Source organism: Macaca fascicularis, chromosome 10, assembly GCF_037993035.2.
Source record: "Macaca fascicularis isolate 582-1 chromosome 10, T2T-MFA8v1.1".
NCBI classification, from domain to species: Eukaryota; Metazoa; Chordata; class Mammalia; order Primates; family Cercopithecidae; genus Macaca; species Macaca fascicularis.
This window is the reverse complement of record NC_088384.1, coordinates 92,677,632-92,704,416: the sequence shown is the minus strand read 5'-3', so window position 1 is coordinate 92,704,416 and position 26,785 is coordinate 92,677,632. Positions and strand designations below refer to the sequence as shown.

General features: G+C 51.0%; 1 protein-coding gene across 19 annotated transcripts; it reads right to left on the bottom strand.

Moving 5' to 3' along the window:
* Positions 1 to 2,583: 2,583 nt before the first annotated feature.
* On the bottom strand, positions 2,584 to 26,747 carry TGIF2 (TGFB induced factor homeobox 2). Of its 19 annotated transcripts, none has more exons than XM_065523108.1 (4): positions 26,720 to 26,747; positions 20,029 to 20,250; positions 5,799 to 5,900; positions 2,584 to 5,580 (listed from the first exon to the last, which is right to left on the bottom strand). In XM_065523108.1, the coding sequence occupies exons 2-4, from the start codon at positions 20,218 to 20,220 to the stop codon at positions 5,059 to 5,061; spliced, it is 816 nt and encodes a 271-aa protein (XP_065379180.1). In that variant the 5' UTR covers positions 20,221 to 20,250; positions 26,720 to 26,747; the 3' UTR covers positions 2,584 to 5,058. The 19 variants fall into 19 exon arrangements, with proteins under 19 accessions (XP_065379180.1, XP_065379175.1, XP_065379176.1 ...); XM_065523103.1 differs by lacking the exon at positions 26,720 to 26,747 and adding an exon at positions 26,499 to 26,647; XM_065523104.1 differs by lacking the exon at positions 26,720 to 26,747 and adding an exon at positions 26,592 to 26,647.
* Between the last annotated feature and the right edge of the window lie 38 nt (positions 26,748 to 26,785).

Below are 26,785 nucleotides of genomic sequence, written 5' to 3'. Positions count from 1 at the left end.
GGATGGCATACACCCTCCCCACCAATCACTACCACTACTTTTATTTTATTTTATTTTAATAAAGAGACTATCTCAAAAAAAAAAAAAAAAAAAGAAAGAAAGAAAAGAAAAGAAAAGAACAAGGGTACAGAGAGGCGGTCAGGCAATCCATAGCCAGGTCCAGAGACAGCAGCTATTCACGACCGGGGCAGATGCATTTAAAAGCTGTTTCCTGAATGAGACTATAATAAGAAAGGTGGATGTCCTTAGATCATGTTCCCAACTTCAGAGAAGGGGCCCTTGCCACATTATCCCGCAGTTCACTTTCATTATCTAGAGTGCTTGCTCACTCCAGGGCTCATTTGAAGCTTGATGCAGAAGACACTTTTGGTTTCAGTTCCTTTTATTTTTTTTGAGACAGAGTCTCGCTCTGTCGCTCAGGCTAGAGTGCAGTGGCGCGATCTCGGCTCACTGCAACCTCCACCTCCGTGGTTCAAGCGATTCTCTTTGCCTCAGCCTCCTGAGTATTTGGGATTACAGGGGTGTGCCACCACACCCACCAATTTTTGTATTTTTAGTAGAGACAGGGTTTCACCATGTTGGCCAGGCTGGTCTCCAACTCCTGACCTCAAAAGTGATGTACCCACCTCAGCCTCCCAAAATGCTGGAATTACAAGCATGAGCCACTGCGCCCAGCCAATGTGAATTATATATTAAACTTACTTTGAAAAGGCGTAACAGCACGAGCCTATTCTGCTGAGCTCCAGAGCCAAGTGTGCAGTTTGAGAGATACTAAGAGAGAAGTGGGGGAAAATCAGGACCATGGGTGAATGGCTAAGGGAGTTGAGGCTCTTTAATCTGGGAAACTTGAGTGGGGAGGCTCTCTCTCGAAATTCCTAGAGAATGACCTGTAGAAGACCAGACATCCTCCATCCAGGTGTACTGGGGAGAAATTAAGATTTCGTTCACGAAAAGAAACTTCTTGTGCTTAGCTCGTAGCAGTGTTCTAGACAGCTAGATGATAATACATTAGTGGTCACTATATATAACTGCCCACTATATTAATTCAGATAGGTTCTGGGCAGACCTGAGTGACCCTGAAGGAAAACATAATTGAATTTGAATTCTAGCTCCATATTTATATGGGCTATATGAGTTCAGGCAAGTATCTTTTTTTTTTTTTTTTTGAGACGGAGTCTTGCTCTGTGCCCCAGGCTGGAGTGCAGTGGCGCGATCTCGGCTCACTGCAAGCTCTGCCCCCCGAGTTCACGCCATTCTCCTGCCTCAGCCTCCCAAGTAGCTGGGACTACAGGCGCCCACCACCACGCCCGGCTAGTTTTTTGTATTTTTTTAGTAGAGACGGGGTTTCACGGTGTTAGCCAGAATGGTCTCGATCTCCTGACCTTGTGATCCGCCCGTCTCGGCCTCCCAAAGTGCTGGGATTACAGGCTTGAGCCACCGCGCCCGGCCATCAGGCAAGTATCTTAAATCCCTACTCAATTACTCTCTTAAAAAAAAAAAAAGGGGGTCTCAGTCACCCAGGCTGGAGTGCAGTGGTCCAATCACAGCTCACCACACCCTCAAACTCCCATGCTTAGGTGATCCTCCAGCCTCAGCCTTGGAATAGCTGGGACTGTAGGCACAAACCACAGCTCACTCAGTTTCTTTACCTGGGGCATCTCAATTCCATGTGTGTATACAAACATTAAGCAACTGGGGCCGGGCACAGTGGCTCACGCCTGTAATCCCAGCACTTTCGGAGGCCGACGTGGGCAGATCATGAGGTCAGGAGATCATCCTGGCCAACATGGTGAAACCCCGTTTCTACTAAAAAATACAAAAAATTAGCCGGGCGTGGTGGCGCACGCCTGTAGTCCCAGCTACTTGGGAGGCTGAGGTAGGAGAATCGCTTGAACCTGGGAGGTGGAGGTCACAGTGAGCCAAGATTGCGCCACTGCACTCCAGCCTGGCGATAGAGAGACTCTGTATCAAAAAAAAAAAAAGAGAGATCGAACACAGCACAGACCCAGACCCAGGCCCAGGCCCAGGCCCACTCAGCCAAACTCAGTCTCCCACTGTTGCAGACCCTGGTTTTTATAGTTTGGGCTGCAGTTAGTGTGTTGTCATTTCAGTATGGCAGAAATGTATGAACAGCTAATTTAAGCAAAAAGGGGAATTCACTAGCTTACATAATAGGGAAGTCTAGAGGTAGTCCTGGTTTCAGACATGATTGGAGTTTCCACCTCATAGCTGCTTCTCTCTGTGTTGGGTTCACGCTGCAGTTGTGCTCATTTCTTACCGAGAGAGGGGGAGGACAAAACTGCCAGTTCCTCAAGGTTATATCCTCACCACTTAGCAACCCCAAAGCTTAACTGTTGATCCCAGGGAAGACTGGCTCAATGTGGGATGCAAAGGCCTCCTTTACCCTGAGTTGAATGGGATACAGAATGGAGCTGATGAAAGGGAATGGGGGTACAGCGTGCACAGAACTCACAGCTGGCTACTAGAGAGAGTAAAAGATGTAAAGCAAAGTAGGAAGCCAGTAACTGCCTTGTCTTCAAGCCTGGGCCCTGAGCCCTGGTGGATCAATCATCAAGAACCCTGTTTCTGCTTAAAAAAACAAAACAACAATTTTATTTGACAAAAGACAAAAAAGTTATTTACAGTAGTTTTTGCTCAAATAATTCAATGGGACAACTGTGCTTCTCCTCCAGGTTTATCTTACAACCAAACCCAAGCAGAGTCTGCCCCACGCCAACACCCCACTTTACATAATGGGGGAATGCCAACCAGAATTCAGCAGCATGGCTCCCTCACCCCTCACCACCCTCTGTTGCTCAGTACACTGTGGGGAGGGAAAATCCCACCTCAGACCAGTACACTTCCAGAGTTCCCTACTACAGGCATCCTGCAGCAGTTGCACCAGACCAGGGCTCACTGACAGGGCTGGGATGGAAAAGGCTGGGCAAATGGCAGCTTCAGTTAACCTGGACGCAGCCATGTTCATTCTTCCCCACTGGGCCTCAGGAGGGTGAGGATCCCTGATCCCCCTGGGGCACACGGGGAGAGGGCACGGGAGGAAGAAGCCAGAGGGAGGCAACACAGAGAGCCCAGGAAACTTGCCCACCTAGAGAGAGCAAAGCTCCCTCTCCTTCAGCAATCCATTCCCACTCCAGCAACAGATGGGCGACTCAGAAGTTGGGGAGCCTCTGTGATGGCTTCAGGGATCTTCCAAGAAAGTACAGAACACATGTTACTGTCTTTCTCCTGGCTAGGCCCACCCAAGTTAGTCAGTATCCAGGAACCTCTCTTCTCCTTGTGCCTGACCTGGTGATTTCAGGAAACTAAAGGCTGCGGTACTGATCTATCTTTTGGCCCAGTGACGTTATTCAGGACAAAAATATTTTGGCTAGCAATAACCTAGGATTAGTGTTTCTTAGGATACATAAAGATGGGACATATTGCTGTTGAACACTGTCAGCAATGAAACAGCAAAAGAGGCTGGGCGCGGTGGCTCACGAGGTCAGGAGTTCAAGACCAGCCTGGCCAAGATGGTAAAACCCCATCGCTACTAAAAATACAAAAATTAGCCGGGCATGGTGGCGGCGCCTATAATCCCAGCTACTCGTGAGGCTGTGGCTGCAATGAGCCAAGATCGCACCACTGCACTCCAGCCTGGGTGACAGAGTGAGACTCTATCTCAAAAAAACAAAAAACAAAACAGCAAAAGAAAAAATGGGGGAGAGGGAGGAGCATAAGACCAATTGTGATCTGTTCACTGGGCAGGGGCCCCTGTAACTCTAATTTAAAGGAAGCTGAAACAAAGACAATCCCAGCTAGCAGGCTTCTAACCCTTTTCCAGCCCCAGCCTTCTCTGAAGGCAGTTCCCTGGCAGCAGTGGACACTATTCCTGCTTTCCCCAGATAGTTTCCTGCCACCATTGTGGGAAAGGCTGCCTCTTTGGAGGACTTCCTGACCAGCAGATGGCTCACTTCTCTCCCAAGCAGGAGGTGCTGGGAGCTTCTGACATAGGGCCCCTCTAATCCAAGTTCCTAAAAGAATTCAAAACTCAGGCTGCAGGGCAAAAATGTTCAAGAACAAAGGGAAAAACATTAAAGAAAAAAAAAAAATCCATCGCTTCAGTCTAGTTTACTCCCCCCACCCCCCAAAACACTACAATAAAAAAGAAAAGAAAAACCAAACACCTTTTGATCTTACCATCCTTCTCTGCTAGGTACCTAGAAAGTTGAGTCAGAGTCTGCTGGACTGCCCCCTGCTGTGGCTTTCTACCCTTCTGTGCCTGTGGCAGAAAAGTCAATGCGCTCATATGGGTTTTTTTTTTCCCTGCCTTTTTTTGGGTAAACCAAACCAACGATAAAACCACCATTTGGAATTTCACACTACTGCAGAGACTTAGCTGGCCCCCAAAATAAAAATATTCCTTTCTTGCAAAACAATCCCCAGTGGCAGTGGTGGGTCCTTCCCAGCTCACCATAACGCTATCATGCAGTGCACTCTCGTTCCCCACACCTGGGCTAACTACTGCCGTGAATGCAAACCACAGCAAAAAAGGGAAAAAGAAAACAGTTTAGCAAAAATCTAAACATTCAACTGGAGTCGGTTCTGTTGCATCCACTGGGTTCCTCTTTTCTTTTGTTCATGCATATGAGCTTGGAATGTCCATACCTGGCTTGACAGAAACAGCACAGGGGCAGCTTGGACCCAACATAGGACTGAACTTGGCAGCTTTCCTGAGCCCAGCCCAGGAAACCAGGCTGGAACAAAGGTGTCCCAGGGATTTTCTGGAGAAGCAGCAGCAGCATCAGCACCATGCTTGTCTCCGATCTCTTGGTCTCATCACTGAGGGGAGGCCTGGAGAAACGGCAGAGTCAGCAGAGGAGAGGGCCCCCATCACAGTGCAGTGGTGCCAGCTGGCGTCTTCCTGCTGAAGACCTCTGGACAGAGGAGATGATCCCAATGTTTGGCAGTGATCCATAGAAAACCCTCTGTATGAAAGGGAACCAAAACGGAAACCCAGGACAGCTGGCTTGAGCCTTGAGCACCCTTGTTGGCAGATGCCTACTGGGGATTTTCAGAGACTAAAGGGATGGGAGTGTGTAGTAATGAGAGTGATGGGTCCTGCTGCTTCTGAAGCTCCATCTCAGCAGCCCTCTGTAGCGCCACCTCCACCAGCAGCTGGAAGCTGCTGAAGTCCTCTTTGTCCTGCTCTGGGGGTGTGGGTGGTGGCGTGTTGAAGAGTCCACCTGTGGGGCTTCCAGCCTCAGCCCTGGTCAGCAGGGTAAGTGTGCTACCAGGGGTCACCAGGGGCTTGGGAGACTCCAGCTCCCCACGTGGGAAAGGGGCTGCTGGCTTTTCTCCCTGGCCTGAGTGAAGCGGCATGGAGCACACAGACAGGGAGAGCACATTGGTGGGGGCTGGGACAGACACCGCCAGCACAGAGGGGCTGCTGCCACGGGGGAGGGCCACATCTGAGGCCTTACCCCCGCGGCGGGAAATGGTAAACTGATTAGGGTCTTTGCCATCCTTCCGAAGCATGTCTGGGAGAAGCCGCCGCCGGGCATTGATGAACCAGTTACATATCTGGAATGAATATACAAGACCGATCAGTTCGCTCAATCAAAAACAGCTATGGGCTGGGCGCAGTGGCTCACGCCTGTAATCCCAACAATTTGGGAGGTCAAGGCGGGAGGATTGCTTAAACTCAGGAGTTCAAGACCAGCCTGGGCAACACAGGGAGACCCTGTTTCTACAAAAGAAGTTAGCCAGGTGCAGTGGTGCGCCCCTGTGGTTCCAGCTACCTGGGAGGCTGAGGTCGGAAGATCGCTGGAGCCCAACAGGTGGAAGCTGCAGTGAGCTATGATCGTACCACTGTATTCCAGCCTGGGCAACAGAACAAGACCCTGTTTCAAAACAAACCAAAACAAACAACTATGAAGCATGTCCTAGGACCTGGGAACACAGCAGAAAACACAGAAGTTAATAGTAGGAAAAGAGAGTTAAATAAGAACACACACCAGCCTGGCCAACATGGTGAAACCCTGTCTCTACTAAAAATAGAAAAATTAGCTGGGCATGGTGGCAGGCACCTGTAATCCCAGCTACTTAGGAGGCTGAGGCAGGAGACTTGCTTGAACCCAGGAGGACGAGGTTGCAGTGAACCAAGATTACATCACTGCCCTCTAGCCTGGGTGACAGAGCCAGTCTCAAAAAAGCAAACAAACAAAAACTTCATGTGGCTGGAGCTTAGAGTGGTAACTGAAGGCTACCTCTTAGCAGGAGGATTTGCTTCTTTATTGTTAAGGGTACTGAGGAGCTATATAAGGGTTTGACGTAAGGAGCAACATGTGGAGAACAGACTGGAAGCAGGGAGACGGGGTACTGCTAGTAGTTCAGGTTACATTGAGGGAGGTGGCGAGAGGACAAATGTTTGCTGCGTTTAGGATATTGGAATGGCAGGACCTGCTGCCTGGGTGGATGAAGAAGAAGAGAGGGATTGATGCTAAGGGCAACTCATTCCCAAGTTTGTAATGCAGTTTCACTGCAGGCCGGAGAAAGCCACAAAGGCACAAGGGAGCTATCAGGAAGAAGGTTATTCTTTATTTTTTCCTTATTATTATTTTTTTTTTTGTAGAGATGGGGTTTTAGCATGTTGGCCAGGCTGGTCTCGAACTCCTGACCTCAAGTGATCCACCTGCCTCGGCCTCCCAAAGTGCTGAGATTACAGGCATGAGCCATTGTGCCTGGCCTGGAAGAAAGTCATTCTTATTTCTCAGCAATACCAGGAGTAGTAGCCTCAGCAGAACATGCGCTCAACCAACATCCTTGACTTTTTTCCACATGCTGTTGAGAAAGCTACCACTAACTCTGACCCCATTCCCATCTAGTTGATTGTTTAGAAGTATAAAATTTCTCACCATTAAGTGATATGCATGTGGTTTGGGGGACACCTATAGCACCCTGCCCCCTATCTCTGGACGCTCTTGAATAGCCCCCAACTTTACAGCTCTTCAGTCTAGCCTCTTTACTGGTTTCATGTTCTTTCTAAAATGCCATGGCTGTCATTCCTGTTCTAGAAAACTGCCATTTATCTCCTACTGCCTACACGATAAGTCCAGACTCCAGAGCCTGGACATGAAGACCCTCCCCTGGCTGGGCACGGTAGCTCACACCTGTAATTCCAGCCTTTGGGAGGCTGAAGCAGGCAGATCACTTGAGCCCAGGGGTTCGAGACCAGCCTGGGCAACATGGTGAAACCACATCTCTACAAAAACACAAAAAATTAGCTATTGTGATGGCACGTGCCCTATAGTCCCAGGAGGCTGAGGTCAGGGAGGCCGAGGCTGCAGTGAGCCATGATCATGCCCGTGTACTCCAGCCTGGAGAGTCAGGCTGGATGCTGTAGCTCACGCCTGCAGTCCCAGTACTTTGGGAGGCCAAAGTGGGCAGATGGCTTTCGCTCAGGAGTTCCAGACCAGCCTGGTCAACATGGCAAAACCCTGTGTCTACAAAAAGTACAAAAATTAGCTGGGTATGGTGGTGTGTGTCTGTAGTCCCAGCTACTTGCAAGGCTGTGGTGACAGGATCAATTGAGCCCAGGAGGTTGAGGCTGCAGTGAGCTGTGACTGTGCCACTGTACTCCAGTCTGGGTGACAGCGTGAGACCTCGTCTCAAAGGCAAAAATGTCGGTCAAGTGCGGTGGCTCACGCCTGTAACCTCAGCACTTTGGGAGGCTGAGGTGGGCGGATCACGAGGTCAGGAGACCAGCCTGGCCAACACAGTGAAACCCCGTCTCTACTAAAAATACAAAAATAAGCTGGGTGTGGTGGCGCGTGCCTGCAGTCCCAGCTACTTGTGGGGGCTGAGGCAGAATTGCTTGAACCCAGGAGGCGGAGGTTGCAGTGAGCCGAGAACATGCCATTGTGCTCCAGCCTGGGTAACACAGTTTTTTAAGACTCCATCTTAAAAAAAAAAAAAGTTACAGCTTCTCACCTTCCTGCTGCTCTTCAAGGCTTCTTGCTCATTCAAATTATCATTTGAGTGCCTGCTATATTGGGCCCAGTTCTTGGTGCTGGGATGCCTTTGTGAATTAAACAGACATGCACGCCAACCTGTGGAGCTTACAGTGCACCTAGTCATGGAGACTGACAACAACTAGGTGAATAACCACCAATAAGTGCCAAAAAGGAAACAGAAATAAAGGTGGGGGGGTTATAAAGATAAGAGAAACTTCCATGGCTAAGGGTTTTGGAAGGCTGAGACGTAAGGATAAGGAAGAGCCAGCCATATAGAAAGCTAAGAATGTTCTAAACAATTCCAAGGAAAGGCCCTGTCCGTGGGGTTCTCATCTGCCCTCCTTCACCTCTATGGTCCTCCAAAACAGCTGAACCGAGGCAGGACAGGGTTGGCTTAAGGAACCGGTGAATGGTAGCTCAGGAGCTCAGAGGTGGGCAGGGCTGACAACCAGGCCAGAGCACCATGGAAAACCATTAAATGGTCTAAACGGTGGCTTGACTGAAATTTCACACTCTAGGTCCTTCTTCTGGTCCTGTCTTTTCTCCTACCCTAGCTAACTGCAGCTGCATCTATTTCACAGGTGACTCAAAGACAGCACCAGGCTGTCAGGCTGGAAGGCTCACAGGCAGGGCAGAGCCAGAGGCTTCTGTGGCCCTTCTCTCCCATTCCATTCCAGCCAGGAGGGGCCCTGGCCCTGGGGTTCTTACTGCTCCTCTTCACCACTATGGTGCTCCAATGCACACACATACCAGCAGGCTTCGGTGACGCTGGCTGAGCCAAATCCTGCTAGAGCTGTGGGAAAACCCTAAAGAGAGGAAGGGCTTAGCAGTGTGTGTGCCTGTAGTCCCAGCTACTCAGAAGGCTGAGAGAACTGCCTGAACCCAGGAGGCAGAGGTTGCGGTGAGTTGAAATCGCAACACTGCACTCCAGCCTGCGCAACAGAGCAACTCTATCTCAAAAAAAAAAAAAAAAAAAAAGGAAGGGCTGAACAGCTGGGTGGGATGAAGGAAGGGGACAAACTTATTCAAACACCTTTGATAGCAGTATCATGCCAGCCCCACCTGCATTATGTTTAATCTGCATACAACCTGAAGAGTAGAGGGCAATGTCCCAAAAGTACTAGAGAGAACTGAGCTCAAAGAGAAGAAAGCCCTTGTGCAGTCACACATCCTCCCAGTACAGAGCTGGGATTTAAAATGAGGCCTCCTGGCTTTAGGGCTTCCACTGCTTTGCTGTGCTTTTTTTTTTTTTTTTTAAAGACAAGGTCTCACTCTGTCACCCAGGCTGGAGTGCAGTGGTGCAATCACAGCTCACTGCAGCCTTGACCTCCTGGGTTTAGGTAATTCTCCCACCTCAGCCTTCCGAGTAGCTGGGACCACAGACGTGTGCCACCACGCTCAGGTAGTGTTTTTTTTTTCTTTTTTGTAGAGATGGGGTTTCACCACATTGGCCAGGCTGGTCTTGAACTCCTGGATTCAAGCAATCTGCCTGCCTCAGCCTCCCAAAATGCTGGGATTACAGGTATGAGCCATAGCACCCAGCCAGCTTTGCTGTGTCTTTCCAGAGGAACAAAGGGGATAGCTGAGTAATAAACATCATAATCCTGATAGCAAACATTTGAACACAAAACACCTCAGGTGCTATTTTTTTTTTTTTTTTGAGACAGAGTCTCATTCTGTTGCCCAGACTGGAGAGCAGTGGCTCACTGCAACCTCTGCCTCCTGGGTTCAAGTGATTCTCCTGCCTCAGCCTCCCGAGTAGCTGGGATTACAGATGCCTGCCACCATGCCTGGCTAATTTTTTTTCTTTGTATTTTTAGTAGAGACGGGGTTTCACCATGTTAGCTAGGATGGTTTCCATCTCCTGACCTTGTGATCCACCCACCTTGGCCTCCCAAAGTGCTGGGATTACAGGCGTGAGCCACTGCGCCCGGCATTTTTTTTTTTTAGTAGAGATGGGGTTTCTCCATGTTAGGCTGGTCTCGAACTCCTGAACTCAGGTTTCTGCTCACCTCAACCTCCCAAAGTGTTGGGATTACAGGTGTGAGCCACCATGTCTGGTCTCAGGTGCTATTCACATTTCATATCTAATTATTCATTCAATCTCAGCCTATCAGACAGGTTATGCTTATCTCCATTGAAGAAACACATCAGAGAGGTTCAGAAACTTGTTCAAGGTCACAAGTGCAAAAGCTGGGTTTGATCCAGACAGCCTGGTTCTGGGCAGCCACCCACTGCCAGCTGAAGAGTGAGAGGGAGGCTTCCTTGCACAAGAGCAGTGCCTGTGGCCTTCTTTCCCTCCCTCCCACAGCTGCCTCCTCCCGTACCTGTGCTGCAGGAGTACACTGCCCCTCTCCACCTCAGCCCTGGATGCAGGGGAAAAATGGTCAGGTCACAGTGACCTGGGTCAAGCAAACTAAGAAGGAGTGTTGTTGAGCAGGCAGTCTCAGGGAAGGAAGCCTGGGCGTTCCTCAGCAGCTGTGTGGACACCTAGCCCCTAAAGGTACCTCCCACTTTGGCTGAGGATTCAGAGAACAGAAAAACACCCCCTCCACACACTCCCCCACAAGACTGTCCTGTCCAGAGCACTTGGCAGCCTAGCATCTGTTTGTTTTGTCTTCTTAGCCCAGAAAAATGCACAGCTGAGAGGCTGGGCAAGGCAAGGCGGGGGAACTGAGTGGCTGCCAGTGCCCTTTCTGCAGCCCCTTCCAGCTGCGCAGCCTGTGCCTAAGTCAGGAAAAGAACCTGTGACTTGTCCCCACTCAAGGTCATGGAGAGATGGTAGGAAGGTCAAAGTGAACTCTGTGATGTATGTGGCGTAACATAGGCTGGGGGCCTGAAAGCCGGTCTCTACATTAAAACAGGGCTCTATCTGAAAGGCTGCTGAGGGACAAGGGAGGAATCACTGTGGCAAATGGGGGTAGGAGGAGCACCAGGAGGCTGACAAGGGCTGTGATGCTAGGAGCAGCAGCTAATGGATGCAGGCACAAACTCTCTCATTTTCATGTCAAGGAAGTGAAGGCACTGAGGCGCCTTTCCCAAACGTCATGGTACCACCATTCATGCTGGGACCGCCATATCCAGGTGCTCTTGAAGGCAGTTCTCTGTATTAGAATCACCTTAGGGGAGATTTTTTTTTTTGAGATGGAGTCTTGCTTCTTCGCCCAGGCTGGAGTGCAACGATACGATCTTGGCTCACTGCAACCTCCGCCTCTCGGGTTCAAGCAATTCTCCTGCCTCAGTCTCCCAAGTAGCTGGGAATACAAGCATGTGACAACATGCCCGACTAATTTTCGTATTTTTAATAGAGACAGGGTTTCACTATGTTGGCCAGGCTGGTCTCAAACTCCTGACCTCAAGTGATCCGCCCCCTTTGGCCTCCCAAAGTGCTGGGATTACAGAGACAGCCACCACACCCTGCCTGGGGGAGATTTTTAAAAACTGTTAGACAGTGATTTCCCCTCTGGCTTTATTGATCTAGTGGGGGTGAGGGGTGGAGTCGGGTGTTTTCAGACCAGCTACCCAGAAAGTCTGGCCACCCAGGCTTAGGAACCAATGGTTTAGCCTACTGGTTACTTGTCCTTGCAGGCCAAGCCCTTTATTTAAGCCAAAAAGCTTACACAGAAGCTGAAAAAAAAATACAGACAGATGAAAGGCCTTGAGATGAGGAAAAACAGAAGTTGCTTGGGGGAGGAATCAGAGGGCAGCTAGCTTTGGAGTCAGAAAAGAGCAGCTCCTACATCCCTGGCTGCCCTGGGGGTAGGCCAGGACACCCCTCCCCCACAGCTGACCACTACAGCCTCTGCACCAGGCCTCTTTCTCACCCAATAGCCCTTGCCAGGGGGACGGCTGCCTTGCCCTGGTGTTGGCTTTGGGAAGACTTCCCTCAGGAAGCTGCATATGAAAGCAGTCCCGACAGCCAGGAAGTAATGGGAAGGTACCCATCTTACTACTGTGTACCCCAGCACAGAGTCCCGGGCTGGGCACGTGGTATATCCCCAACCGTTGTTACAGTAAAGGAATGGGGCCCAGAATCCTGCCAGGTAGTCATAGATCTAGTCCAACCAATAAATTGGGCTTAGAGGATGTCAGAGGGACCCGTGAAAATCCTTTACAAAAGACTTCTTTTTCCCTAACCCTCCCAACTACCTAGCCCCAGGCAAGTACCAGCAAACCAGTTAGTTAAGTGACTCATTGACTTGCAAATGAATCGCTCCTGGGGCGGGGGTTAAAGGAGACAATCAAAAGAGATGCCCCCAGGGAGAGAGAAAACAAGCTAGGAAAATGTTGATACTTGTTCAAGCCAAATGACTGGTGCTGGTGGTTGATTATTATATTCTCTTACTTTTGGTTTTTTTTTTTTTTTTTAAAGACAGAGTCCCACTCTGTCGACCAGGCTGGAGTGCAGTGGTGTGATCTCGGCTCCCCGCAACCTCCAACACCCCCAGGTTCAAGTGATTCTCCTGCTTCAGCCTCCTGAGTAGTTGGGACTATTTTTAGTAGAGACGGAGTTTCACCATGTTGGCCAGACTGGTCTCCAACTCCTGGCCTCAAGTGATATACCCGCTTCAGCCTCCCAAAGTGTTGGGATTACAGGCGTGAGACACTGTGCCTAGTGTTTTTCTTTTTCTTTTTTTTTTTTTTGAGATGGAGTTTCACTCTTGTTGCCTAGGCTGGAGTGCATGGCGCGATCTCGGCTCACCGCAACCTCCATCTCCTGGGTTCAAGTGATTCTCCAGTCTCAGCCTCCAGAGTAGCTGGGACTACAAGCATGTGCCACCATACCCAGCTAATCTTGCAGTTTTTAGTAGAGATGGGGTTTCTTCATGTTGGTCAGGCTGGTCCTGTACTCCTGACCTCAGGTGATCCACTCGCCTCAGCCTCCCAAAGTGCTGGAATTATAGACTGCGCTCAGCTTTTATAGATATTCTTAAAATGTCCTTAATGGAAAATGAAATTTTAAAAAATTAAATACAGGAGGCCGGGCGCAGTGGCTCATGCCCGTAATCCCAGCACTTTGGGAGGCTGAAGCGAGCGAATCACCTGAGGTCAGGAGTTCGAAACCAGCCTGGCCAAGATGGTGAAACCCTGTCTTTACTGAAACTGCAAAAATTAGTTGGGCCTGGTGGCAGGCACCTGTAATCCCAGCTACTCGGGAGGCTGGGCAGGAGAACTGCTTGAACCCAAGCGGCACAAGTTGCAGTGAGCTAAGATTGAGCCACTGCACTCCAGCCTGGGCGACAGAGTGACTCTGTCTCCAAAAAAAAAAAAATTAAAAAAATAATAAATACAGGAAAAAATGATGCTCCCAGGCTTTAGGCAATTTTTCATGATTAGGAACCATTACATTTCCTTACTTCTGAGGTCCTGCCTGTTGACCCTTCCAACACTTTATAGTCCTTTTCTGCTACTTCAACATTATTTACTGAGCACCTACCTACTAGATACCAAGCACTAAGCTACATTAGGGCTATAACTATGAACAAAACTAGGTCAGTGCTCTCCACACCTCTAGAATTTGGTGCAGTCTAAAAGCAATTACAGTTTAGTGTCCCAGTGCTCTGACCCCTCTATCTGCTGTGAGAGCACACAGCTCCTTTAGGGGATGGGAGCCTCCTGGTCAGGGATAGGAGGAAAATGGTCTGGGGAGGTGGATCAATGTAGCAGGAATGTGGGGGATCAGGGTTGAGGTTTAAGATGTAGACACGGGAAGGTGATGTCATTAGGTTGGCAAAAGCCATTGAAGGTTTTTTTGTCTTTTTTTAGATGGACTCTCGCTCTGTTGCCCAGGGTGGAGTGCAATGGTGCAATCTCAGCTCACTACAACCTCTGCCTCCCTAGTTTAAGCAATTCTCTTGCCTCAACCTCCCAAATAGCTGGGATTACAGGTACCTGCTACCATGCCCAGCTAATTTTTGTTTTTTTTGAGACAGAGTCAGTCTGTTGCCCAGGCTGGAGTGCGGTGGCGCAGTCTCGGCTCATTCCAACTTCTGCCTCCCAGGTTCAAGCGATTCTTCTGCCTCAGACTCCCAAGTAGCTGGGATTACAGGCACACAGCACCACATCTGGTTAATTTTTATATTTTTAGTAGAGACAGGGTTTCGCCATGTTGGCCAGGCTGGTCTCAAACTCCTGACTTCAGGTGATCCACCCATCTCAGCCTCCCAAAATGCTGGGATTACAGGCGTAAGCCACTGCGCTCGGCCTAATTTTTGTATTTTTAGTAGGACAAGGTTTCACGAAGTTGGCCAGGTAGGTCTCCCAACTCCTGACCTCAGGTGATCCACCCGCCTTGGCCTCCCAAAGTGCTGGGATTACAGATGTAAGCCACTGCGCCCAGCCTTTTTTTTTTTAGAGATAGGGTCTCACTCTGTCACCTAGGCTGGAGGGCAGTGGCATGATCATAGCTCACTGCAGCCTTGAACTCCTGGGCTCAAGAGTCTCCCATCCTAGCCTCCCAAAGTGCTGGGATTACAGGCATGAGTTACCCTGCCAGCCCACTGAAGTTTTTTTTTTTGAGACAGAGTTTTGCTGTTGCCTAGGCTGGAGTGCAGTGGTGCGATCTCACTGCAGTCTCCTCCTCCTGGTTCAAGTGATTCCTGTACCTCAGCCTCCTGAGTAGCAGGAGTTACAGGCATGTGCCACCATGCCCGGCTATTTTTGTATTTTTAGCATTGAAGAGGTTAACCGTGTTAGCCAGGCTGGTGTCAAACACCCAGCCTGGCCTCAAGTGAACCGCCTGCCTTAGCCTCCCAAAGTGCTGGAATTACAGGCACAAACCACCATGCCTGGCCTGAAGGGTTTTAAGTTGGAGAGTGATAAATGATCGTGATCAGATAATGATGGTTTAGACAAGGGTAAGAAAGAAGCCAAAACCCTGAAATATTTAAGGGGTATATGTACAGGAGCTGGTAATTGACCAAATGAGCTGAGGGGAATGAGCTAACTGGGAGGAGTTACCAGAGAGGTGTGCAGCTGGGGCTGACATGGGATTCATGGTCAGTTTCCATCAAGGAGGGCTGGGTGGTCCCCACTGCTCTTAACTCTTGGCATGACTTAGAGCAGGTAGCCACCATGGGTCCCTTCCCTCCAGGGGATGTCCAGTCTCCTTTCCTTAGACTCACATTTCTCCAGGTGAGATCTGTGGATGTGTCACCTTGAGGGGTTCGCTAGTTCTCTAGAAGGATGCTTGGCTTTGGGTTTCCATTTTCATCACCAATAGGAGCATCGGGGCCTAAGGCCATCCAGACCTACTCTACTGAGTCTGTGCCTTTGTCACACCATATCCCGCAGTGCAGTCAGCAAAGCACCACCCGCCATCTTCAGTTAACAGTCAGGTGGAATGTCACGGGTTTTACACTTACCTACTTTGGAAACAGTTTGATTTTTTTTTTTTTTTTTTTGAGACGGAGTCTCGCTCTGCCGCCCAGGCTGGAGTGCAGTGGCCGGATCTCAGCTCACTGCAAGCTCCGCCTCCCGGGTTCACGCCATTCTCCTGCCTCAGCCTCCCGAGTAGCTGGGACTACAGGCGCCCGCCACCGCGCCCGGCTAGTTTTTTGTATTTTTTTTTTTTTTAGTAGAGATGGGGTTTCACCGTGTTAGCCAGGATGGTCTCGATCTCCTGACCTCGTTATCCGCCCGTCTCGGCCTCCCAAAGTGCTGGGATTACAGGCTTGAGCCACCGCACCCGGCCGAAACAGTTTGATTTTAAGGTTAGGTATAAGAACAAAAGCAAAAAGAAGTGGTTTTTTTTTTTTTTTTTTTTTGAGACGGAGCCTTGCTCTGTTGCCCAGGTTGGAGTGCAGTGACCGGATCTCAGCTCACTGCAAGCTCCGCCTCCCGGGTTTACGCTATTCTCCTGCCTCAGCCTCCCGAGTAGCTGGGACTACAGGCGCCCGCTACCTCGCCCGGCTAGTTTTTTGTATTTTTTAGTAGAGACGGGGTTTCACCGTGTAGGCCAGGATGGTCTCGATCTCCTGACCTCGTGATCCGCCCGTCTCGGCCTCCCAAAGTGCTGGGATTACAGGCGGTTTTTGTTTTTTAATATACCCAGTTTTGTTTTACCTAAGTGATGTGATAAAAATGATTCAAGTTAACATCTTGAGGGCAGATGGGCCCACGAAAAATATTTTATTTTTTTATTTTTTGAGACAGTTTTGCTCTTGTTGCCCAGGCTAGAGTGCAATGGTGCGATCTTGGCTCACTGCAACCTCCACCTCCCGGGTTCAAGTGGTTCTCCTGCCCCAGCCTCCTGAGTAGCTGGGAATACAGGCATGCGGCACCACGCCCAGCTAATTTTGTATTTTTAGTAGAGACAGGGTTTCACCATGTTGGTCAGGCCAGTCTTGAACTCCTGACCTCAGGTGATTCGCCCGCCTCAGCCTCCCAAAGTATTGGGATTACAGGCATGAGCCACCATTCCTGGCTGAAAAATGTTTTCTTTAAAAGGATGGGCCAGGCATGGTGGCTCACGCCTGTAATCCCAGCACTTTGGGAGGTTGAGGTGGATGGATTACTTGAGGCCAGGAGTACAAGACCAGCCTGGCCAGCACAGTGAAACCCCGTCTCTACTTAAAATACAAAAATTAGCGGGGTGCAGTGGCATGCGCCTGCAATCCCAGCTACTCAGGAGGCTGAGGCAGGAGAACCACTTGAACCCAGGAGGCAGAGGTTGCAGTGAGCTGACATTGCACCACTGCACTCCAGCCTGGGTGACAGAGCAAGACTCCATCACACATACACACAAATAAATAAATTAAAGGAGTCAGTAGGTCGGGCGTGGTGGCTCACGCCTGTAATCCCAGCACTTTGGGAGGCCGAGGCAGGCAGACCATGAGGTCAGGAGATCGAGACCATCCTGGCTAACACGGTGAAACCCCGTCTCTACCAAAAATATAAAAAATTAGCCGGGCGTGGTGGCGGGCGCCTGTAGTCCCAGCTACTTGGGAGGCTGAGGCAGGAGAATGGCATGAACCTGGGAGGTGGAGCTTGCAGTGAGCTGAGATCCGGCCACTGCACTCCAGCCTGGGCAACAGAGCAAGACTCCGTCTCAAAAAAAAAAAAAAAAGAGTATATTTCTCAGGTTTGAGAAAGTGTCCCTGACAAAAAGTAATTCCAATAGAATGTGACAAGTGGTTTGACAGGACAGGATGAGGTGCACTGGGAATATAAGCAGCAGCCCCAAACCTAGGCTGTGGATCAGTCTGGACTCTATCCTGAGGGCAGTAGAGTCTAGGAGTGCCTGGCCCTATCAGATCTGGGCTTTTTTGTTCAAAATAATGGATTAAATGAACAAGGCTGAAGGCAGGGAGACCCGCAAAGAGGCTGTCTACGCACTCCTCGAGGGTAAGAATGTGTCTGGAACCTCTCTGGGATCCCAACTCTGCACAGCCCCATGCTGAGGAGGTACACTGTGAGATGCCATGCACTGCTGGGCACCCAGGGTCAGCCCAAGACTTTGTGCCTTAGGCAGAGACATGAAGCTGAAAACAGTAGAAACACCCACTGTATGCCAAACACTGACCAGTAGCCTTTTTTTTTTTTTTTGAGATGGAGTCTCGTTCTTGTTGCCCAGGCTGCAGTGCAATGCAGCCATCTCGGCTCACCGCAACCTCTGCCTCCCGGGTTCAAGGGATTCTCCTGCCTAAGCCTCCTGAGTAGCTGGGATTACAGGCATGCACCACCACGCCCAGCTACTTTTTTGTATTTTTAGTAGAGATGGATTTTCTACATGTTGGCCAGGCTGGTCTTGAACACCCGACCTCAGGAGATCCACCTGCCTTGACCTCCCAAAGTGCTGGGATTACAGGCATGAGCCACCACACCTGGTCATTTTTTTTTTTTTTTTTTTGAGACATCATCTCACTCCGTCGCCCAGTCTGGAATGCAGTGGTGCAATCACAGCTCACTGCAGCCTCCATCTCCAGGGCTCAAGTAATCCTTCCTCCCACTTTAGCTCCCCAAGTAGCTAAGACTACAGGTATGTACCACCATGCCCAGCTAATTTTTTTGTTTTGTACAGATGGGGTCTCCCTATGTTGCCCAGGCTGGTCTCAAACTCCTGGGCTCATGTGATCCTCCTGCCTTGGTCTCCCAAAGTGCTGGGATTACAGGCGTGAGCCACTGTGCAGGGAGGGCCTGAGTGAGCCTTGAATTCTCCTCTTCCCCTCCTCCCTACACTCATGAAGGTGCTACAATCACCTCTCTTTTTTCAGATGAGGGAATAATGAGGCTCAGAGAGAAGGCAGTGACTTGGCCAAGGTCCAGGCTTCCTCTTGTGGAGAAGATGGAATCTGAGTCAGGATCTGTAACTTTAGAGCTTTTCTCATACAGATACTTGGATTAACCATTGCCCAGAGTATAAAGTCAGGTGACAGGAGTTCTGAGGGCTGAAATACTTACCGTGTCTCTACATGGAAGAAAGATAGGAAGTGGGAAGACGTGGGAGGTTCAGAGGGGATAAGGGAAGGAGGGAGAGACAGCACCAAAGGTTGGAGTAACAAGCTATCAAAGGACAGAGAGGGAGGCCAGGCGTGGTAACTCAAGCCTTTAATCCCAGCACTTTGGGAGGCCGAAGTGGGCAGATGACCTGAGGTCAGGAGTTTGAGACCAGCCTGACCAACATGGAGAAACCCCATCTCTACTAAAAATACAAAAAATTAGCCGGACGTGGTGCCTGTAATCCCAGCTACTCGGAGGCTGAGGCAGGAGAATTGCTTGAACCCGGGAGGCAGAGGTTGCGGTGAGCTGAGATGATGCCATTGCCCTCCAGCCTGGGCAACAAGAGCAAAACTCTGCCTCAAAAAAAAAAAAAAAAAAAAAAAAGAAAGGACAGAGGGGGAAAGAGAAACAGGAGAGTTTGGGGGAGAGGTTTGACTGGCTCAGGAAGGGAGCAGTGGGGGCCAGTAGGGCAGGGCTGGGCCTCTGGTGTTAGGCTAACAGGCTACTGTGTGTCTCTAGGAAGGGGAGAAGCAAACTGGAGGCAAAGCAACAGTGGTCCGGGGTCCCCCGCCTCTGCTCCAGGAAAGCAGAACAAAGGCACCTGCGGGTCAGCAGTAGGCGCGATTCAAAGGCGACAATACTTTGCACTCTGATTAAAAGGGGATAAGGCTATCTCTTTTGAGTGTGTTCATGTGCATGGTTTGCAAAGCACTTTCACATCCAGTTCTGAATCTATTTGTCACAACAGTTCCACCAGGCAGGGGAGGATTCCGCGCACCCCCTGCTCCTTTACAGATGAGGAAATCAAGACGTGAGGCAGAACTGGATTATGAACACAGAACCTCTGACTTCTGTCCTTTCCTGGATTGTGATTCTGTCCCATCTCTTAACCACACTGCAAATCACAGCTGCCCCTTTCAACCAAGTCGCCGTCCAATACTGCGTTGGGGCAGGGGGCTGAATCCTAGATGCTCGATGCCTTCTCATCTTCCCTTGGCCTCCAAAGTTAATGATGACACCCAGACTTTGACAACATTACATTCCTTGCCTCTTCAGAACTATCCAAAGTCTGGGCCGGGCGTGGTGGCTCACGCCTGTAATCCCAGCACTTTGGGAGGCTGAGGCAGGCGAATCACAAGGTCAGGAGTTCAAGACCAGCCTGGCCAACATGGTGAAACGCTGTCTTTACTAAAAATACAAAAAATTAGCTGGGCATGGTGGCGGGCGCCTGTAATCCCAGCTACTTGGGAGGCTGAGGGAGGAGAATCGCTTGAACCCGGGAGGTGGAGGTTGCAGTGAGCCGAGATCGCACCACTGCACTCCAGCCCAGGTGACAGCACAAGACTCCGTCTCAAAAAAAAGGACTATCTAAAGTCTGAAATTGACCACAGCGACCCTATTTCATTGTCTTCCCTTGAGACAGGGAGAGTTAGGTGTTCTCCCCTAACCCAAGAAGAAACTGAAGCCCAGACAGCGAAAGTGACTGGCCCAAGACCACAGTGAGTCAGTGGCGTGGCTGGAATAGGACTAGAACACAGATCCTCTTACCACCCCCTTATCCAGATCCCCTCCTTACCTGCAGCACTGACAGGTTGGTCTGCCCAGAAAGGCTCAGCTTCTCCTGCTCTGAGGGGTAGGCGTTGTAGCGGTGCAAGTACAGCCAGTCCCGGAGGATCTTCACCGACTCCTTGGGCAGGTTCCCCCTGCGCTTCCTTTTGCCCGTCAGAGAGAGGAGGCCTTCGTCCTCGCCTAGATCACTATCCGACATGGTGCCTAGGGGGCTGGACCTTGGGTAAACCTGGGACAAGTGACACAGGGGATGGGAACATCATTAGCATGTACTGCCTTTTCCTAGTCTCCAAACATGCTCAGCATTACTTGAGCCTGGGACACCAGAAATGGGGTAATTGCAATTCAGAGTCTCAGGCCATAACATAGCCCAAGCAAGCTAGAAGGTATGAGTCCAAAGTTCTTCCACTTCATGGAACAGGTAGGTGACTAGCAAATGGCAGCTCATTCACAAGCAGGACTCGGACTGGAAATAATTACAGTTTCCACTGAGGTCTACTATTCTCCATGTTCGGTACTGAGCATTTGGTTTTTTCTTTTCTTTTTTTTTGTTTTTGAGACAGGATCTCACTCTGTAGCCCAGGCTGGAGTGCAGTGGCACCATCTCAGCTCACTTCAACCTCTGTCTCCTGGGTTCAAGTGATCTCCCACCTCAGCCTCCGAGTAGCTGCGATTACAGGCATGCATCTGGCTAATTTTCTGTATTTTTTGGTAGACACGGGGTTTCACCATATTGGCCAGGCTGGTATTGAACTCCTGGCCTCAAGTGATCTGGCAGCCTGAGCCTCCCAAAGTGCTGGGATTACAAGCGTGAGCCACCATGCCCGGCCTGTACTGAGCATTTTACACGTTATCTCATTTAATTACAATTCCTCAATAAGGGAGAAGCTATTATTATCATCATTTGATAGCTGAGGTAACAGAGAGAGATTAAGACAGCTGCCCAAGGCCAGCGCAGTGGCTCACAAAAAAAAAAAAAAAAAAAAAAAAATCAGGTGTCATGGTGTGCACCTGTAGGCCCACCTACTTGTGGGACTGAGATAGAACTGCTTGAGCCCAGGAGGTCAAGGCTGCAGTGAACTGTGTTTGTGCCACTGCACTTCAGCCTGGGTAACAATAAAATAAAAAAGGTCTCAAAAAATAAAGGCTGAGCTCGGTGGCTTATGCCTGTAATCCTAGCACTTTGGGAGGCCAAGGCAGGCAGATCACGAGGTCAAGAGCTCGAGACCATCCTGGCCAACATGATGAAACCCCATTTCTACTGAAAAATCAAAAATTAGCTGGGCGTGGTGGCGCGCGCCTGTAGTCCCAGCTATTCCAGAGGCTGAGGCAGGAGAATTGCTTAAACCCAGGAGGCGGAGGTTGCAGTGAGCCGAGATGGAGCCACTGCACTCCAGCCTGGTGACAGAGCGAGAATCCATCTGAACAAAAACAAAACCAAACAAACAAAAGGCCGGGCACGGTGGCTCACACCTGTAATCCCAGCACTTTAGGAAGCCGGGGCAGGTGGATCACAAGGTCAGGAGTTTGAGACCAGCCTGGCGAATATGGTGAAACTCTGTTGCTACCAAAAAATACAAATATTTGACAGCTGTGGTGGCAAGCGCCTGTAGTCCCAGTTACTCAGGAGGCTGAGGCAGGAGAATCGCTTGAACCTGGGAGGCAGAGGTTGCAGTAAGCCGAGATCATGCCACTGCACTCCAGCCTGGGCAACACATTGAGACGCCATCTCAAAAAAAAAAAAAAAAAAAAAAAAAAAAAGCTGCCCAAGATACTATGGTGGTCAAACGGAGTTACTATGCAACCCAGAAATTTCACTCCTAGATAGTCCAAGAGAAATGAAAACTTGTGTCCACATAAAACCTCATACACACATATTCACAGCAGTATAGGCTGAGGTAGAAGGAATATTTGAACCCAGAAGTTCAAGACCAGCTTGGGCAACATAGTGAGACCTCATCTCTACAAAAAAAATAAAAGTCGTCTATCTTTTCAATGGTTTATTCGCCCATTAAAAAAAGGAATTCATAGCCGGGAGCGGTGGCTCATGCCTGTAATCCCAGCATTTTGGGGGACTGAAGCAGGTGAATCACTTGAGGTCAGGAGTTCAAGACCAGCCTGGCCAACATGGTGAAACCCCATCTCTACTGAAAATACAAAAAAATTAGCTGGGCGTGGTGGTGCAAGCCTGTAATCCCAGCTACTCGGGAGGCTGAGGTAGGAGAATTCCTAGAACCCAGGAGATGGAGGTTGCAGTGAGTGGAGATTATGCCATTGCACTCCAGCTTGGGCAACAAGAGCGAAACTCTGTCTCAAAAAAAAAAAAAAAAAAGTCAGTCCTGACATATGCTACAATATAGTAGGCCTTGAAAGCATTATGCTAAGGGAAAAAAGCCAGTCATAAGAGACTACATGTTATATGATTTCATTGATCATGAACTCTATCGAGACAGGGTAGATTAGCTAACTAACAGCTCTGCAATTAGGGCTGTAGAGACAGAATGCTGATAGCTAAAGTGTATGGAGTTTCTTTCTGATGGGGTAAAAACATCCTGGGCCAGGTGTAATACAGGCTCAGGTGTAGTACAGGCTCATGCCTGTAATCCCAATGCTTTGGGAGGCCAAGGCGGGAGGATCCCCTGAGGCCAGGAGTTCAATAGCAGCCTGGGCAATACAAGAAGACCCTGTCTCTACAAAAAATAAAAATTGGGGCCAGGCATGGTGGCTCACACCCGAAATCCCAGCACTTTAGGAGGCTGAGGCGGGTGGCTTACCTGAGGTCAGGAGTTCGAGACCAGCCTGGCCAACATGGTGAAACCCCCGTCTCTACAAAAAATACAAAAAGTAGCTGGGTGTGGTGGTGGGCACCTGTAATCCCAGCTATGCAGGGGAGGGCTGAAGCAGAAGAATTGCTTGAACCTGGGAGGTGGAGGTTGCAGTGAGCCGGGATCATGCCACTGCACTCCAGCCTGGGTGACAGAGCGATTCTCTGTCTTAACAAAATAAAAAAAAATTAAAATAAAAAATAAAATAAAATAAAAATTAGCCCAGTATGGTGTGCCAGTAGTCCCAGCTGCTCGAGAGGCTGAGGTGAGAGGATCCCTTGAACCCAGGAGTTCAAGGCTGTAGTGAGCTATGATCGCACCAGTGCATGTCAACTTGGACAATATAGTAAGACCCCATTTTTAAAAATAAAATAATATAAAAAAAAAGCCACATGCTGTGGCTCACACCTATACTCCTGGCACTTTGGGAGGCCAAGGCAGGTAGATCACTTGAGCTCAGTAGTTCAAGACCAGCCTGGGCAACACGGTGAAACCCCATCTCTGCAAAAAAAATACAAAAATTAGTTGAGCATGGTAACACATGTCTGTGGTCCTAGCTACTCTGGGGGCTGAGGTGGGAGAATCGCTTGAGCCTGGAGGCAGAGGTTGCAATGAGATGAGATAACACCACTGTACTCCAGTCTGAGAGGCAGAGCAAGACCCTGTCCCCCCATCCCCCTCAAAAAAAGTCATAAAATTGACTATAGTGATAGTTGCAAACATACCAAAACCTGCTGATAAGTATACTTTAAATGGGTGAATTGCATGGTATGTGAGTTATATCTCAATAAAGCTGTAACGGAAAAAAATCCCACCCCCAGCTTAGGATACTAAAGTTGGATTTGGACCAGGCGTCTACCCACCTTCTCTTGTGGGCTGTATACTGTACTGCCTCCTAGGTCTCCCAACGCCCAGTGAGAACTCCGGAAACTACAGATCACCATGGTCCTGCAGCAGTCCATGTGATATTTAAGGAGCACCTACTGTGTACCTTGCAGTGAGAGAGGTGAGTCATCTCTCTACTGGTTGCTTCTTGGACATTCTCCTTTGTCAGGCCCCTTGGCCTGGTCCTAGACTCAACCACTCAAAATCCAGATGAATGAGCAAGGCCCACCCTCCACTTGGCACTGTAATCCTGGGCAAGGATCCTCCCCTCTCTGGGCTTGAGTCCTGTCTTCACCTGTCAAATGAAGGAAGGATTTTCCCTAGATAACCCAAATCAGCTGCTCAGCCCCCGACAAAGTTCTGTTTCACACATGCAAAAAATATTTTCTTTTTTTTTTTTGAGATGGAGTCTTGCTCTGTAGCCCAGGCTGGAGTGCAGTGGCGCAATCTCGGCTCACTGCAACCTCCGTCTCCTGGGTTCAAGCAATTCTGCCTCAGCCTCCCGAGTAGCTGGGATTACAGGTGTGTGCCACCACACCTAGCTAATTTTTTTTTTTTTTTTTTTTTTTTTTTTTTTTTTTAGTAGAGATGGGGTTTTGCCATGTCGGCCAGGCTGGTCTCGAACTCCTGACCTCAGGTGATCTGCCGGCCTCGGCCTCCCAAAGTGCTGGGATTACAGGCCTGAGCCACCGCATCCGGCCAGATTTTCATTTTAAAAGCAAAAGTTCTAGGCCAGGCTGATGCCAGGATCTCAAGGCTCCTCCCTTCTCAGCCTTTTAACAGCTCCCCAGCAGGCCAGCCAACAGACTCTGGCATCTCCCAGGTTTTGTTTCCTCTTCTTGGACCTGCGCCCAGATCTCTGGGCTGGCTAGGCCAGGCTTTCGAGGGAAGGGTCTACCCTTTCAGCCAGGCCACCTGGAGGTGAGACAGGCACTGGTTAGAGGTGCCACTCCTCAGACAGCACCACAGCAGGCGCTTTCTGAGGTCAGACAGACATTTCTAGATGGCCAGGGCAGCTGGGATCCGGGCTCAGTGATGCAGCCCTGGCCGGCTGTGAGAAGTTTACTCAAGGTTAGCTGTACAAATTCCACCCTGGCTGACAGCCAAGTCTGTCTGCAGGGTTCCCCGGGTGGGCCCTGGGGAACGACCTCTCAGCCTACACAAACTTCTCCACCTCGGTAGTTCTGCAACCCAGGGCCATCTATAGGCTGGGAGGTTTCCCACATATGCACCCTACACCGCACCCAGACACACTCAAGCCAGGCAATTAACCAACAGCGCTAGGATAACTGGCCCGGACCCATCGCTCAAGCCCTACAAACCCTAGGGTTTATCACGGACACATACAGCACGCACACGCACAGATTACAGACCCAGGCCTAGCACGAACAACAGTGACCCACGCAACTAACCCAACTTTTGTACCCGCCCACCCACGAACTCCAACCGACCTGGCCACCCCCAATTTCTCCGACAGGGAAAACTCCAGGCGTCATCACACTAACAATCAGTTCTACCCTCAGTGACCAGTGGCAGCACCCCCTCGACACAACATCCCATGCACCCTCCTACAGACTCCCACGACGCCACCTGCAGCCACTCCCGCACCAACTTTCTGACAACTCCCCTAGCTCGGCCCCGACACTCCCCCCGGCCGCGCACTCACGCCCGCATTCCCAGCAATGCAGACAAAGCGCGCAACCTCCCCCGCGGCCCAGACCGAGTCGGAGCACATGGCTCCCCGGTCGGCGAGGAATCGGCCGGCGCTTGGGGCGCCTGCACCCCACAGTACCCTCACCCCTGGCCGACTCCGCGCACCAGCTCCCCGGCGGGCCCGCCATCCCGGTGGGGCGGGGGTTCTGGAAGAAAGAAAACTCACGTGTCTGTCCTGGAGCAGGAAAAAGTTTGGTTCCCACCCCCTTCCCCGGCAGTTCGGGGCTGGCCGACTCTTCGGGGCGCGGGGCCGGCGGAGCGTGCGCGCTCGGCTTTGTGCTCCGAAGTCGGCCCTGAGGGGGAGGGGAGGGGAAGGGAGGGGAGGGGGCTGGGCTCCCACCTCCGCGCCGCCCCCCCACAGCCCTGCGCCCAGACTCCATGTTGGCCGCCCCCTGCCCCGCAGGCTGCGCGCTTCTCCTGCGGGAGGCTCGGCTCACCCTCGGCCTGCCCGAGGGTCCCGGCGCCAACAAACTTTCTCCGGGGCGCCGGCCTCACGCGCCCCGCTTCCTTGGCCCGCCTGGGAGTGACAGATGCCTCAGAGACAGACTTTCCTTTGTTCCAAAGGAAAGGGGAACTCGCGCGGGCTCCCCAGAGCCCCCCCGCTCCGGGCCCTTACCGCGGCCCCCACTCCCAGCTGTCACTCTCGGCCGCCCCCTGCCCGGCTCGGCGGCGGGGGGGCCCTGCCGGCGGTTAGCAACGTGCACTTTTGAAACCAAACAAATCCGCCCCCCCGCGCGCTCACTCAGGTCCGGCGCAGGATCGGCCCTCTCCTGGGGTGGGATCCTATGAAGCTGGGCCCCCCGCCAGGGCCCCGAGCAGGCTTCCTCCCGGGGGCTGGAACAGCCCCCGACCAGACCCCGGAGCGCAGCGCCTTCGGGACTCACAAACACCCCCTGGGGGCCGTCGGGACTCGCAAACACCCCCGAGCTCGCACACCCCCAACCGCACGCGCCAGGACGACGCCCCCTCCCCCGTCCGACTGAGAAAAAGAAACTTTCCAAGTTGTCCGCGCGCCCCCACCCCCATCTGGCCCTCTCCTGCTCCCTGCACTAACTTTTCCGAGAGGCTTTCGGGTCCACGCGGCCTCGGGCTCGGCGCCGGGAGTCCCGGCGGGGGGCGGGGGGCCCCGGGGGCGCGCGCAGCGTACCTGCCCGGCCTGACACTCGGCCTGACAGCTCGCGGCTGGAAAGCACCTCGCGGCCTGACGTCAGATCCCCTCTCCTCCCCCCGCGCCCTCCGCGCCCTCCCCCACCCGCCCGGAGGGAGAAAACAAACTTTGTGAGGAGCGCGACAAGCTGCGCCCACCCCCCGCGGGGCGGGCCGAAGGCGCCGAGGGGCTTC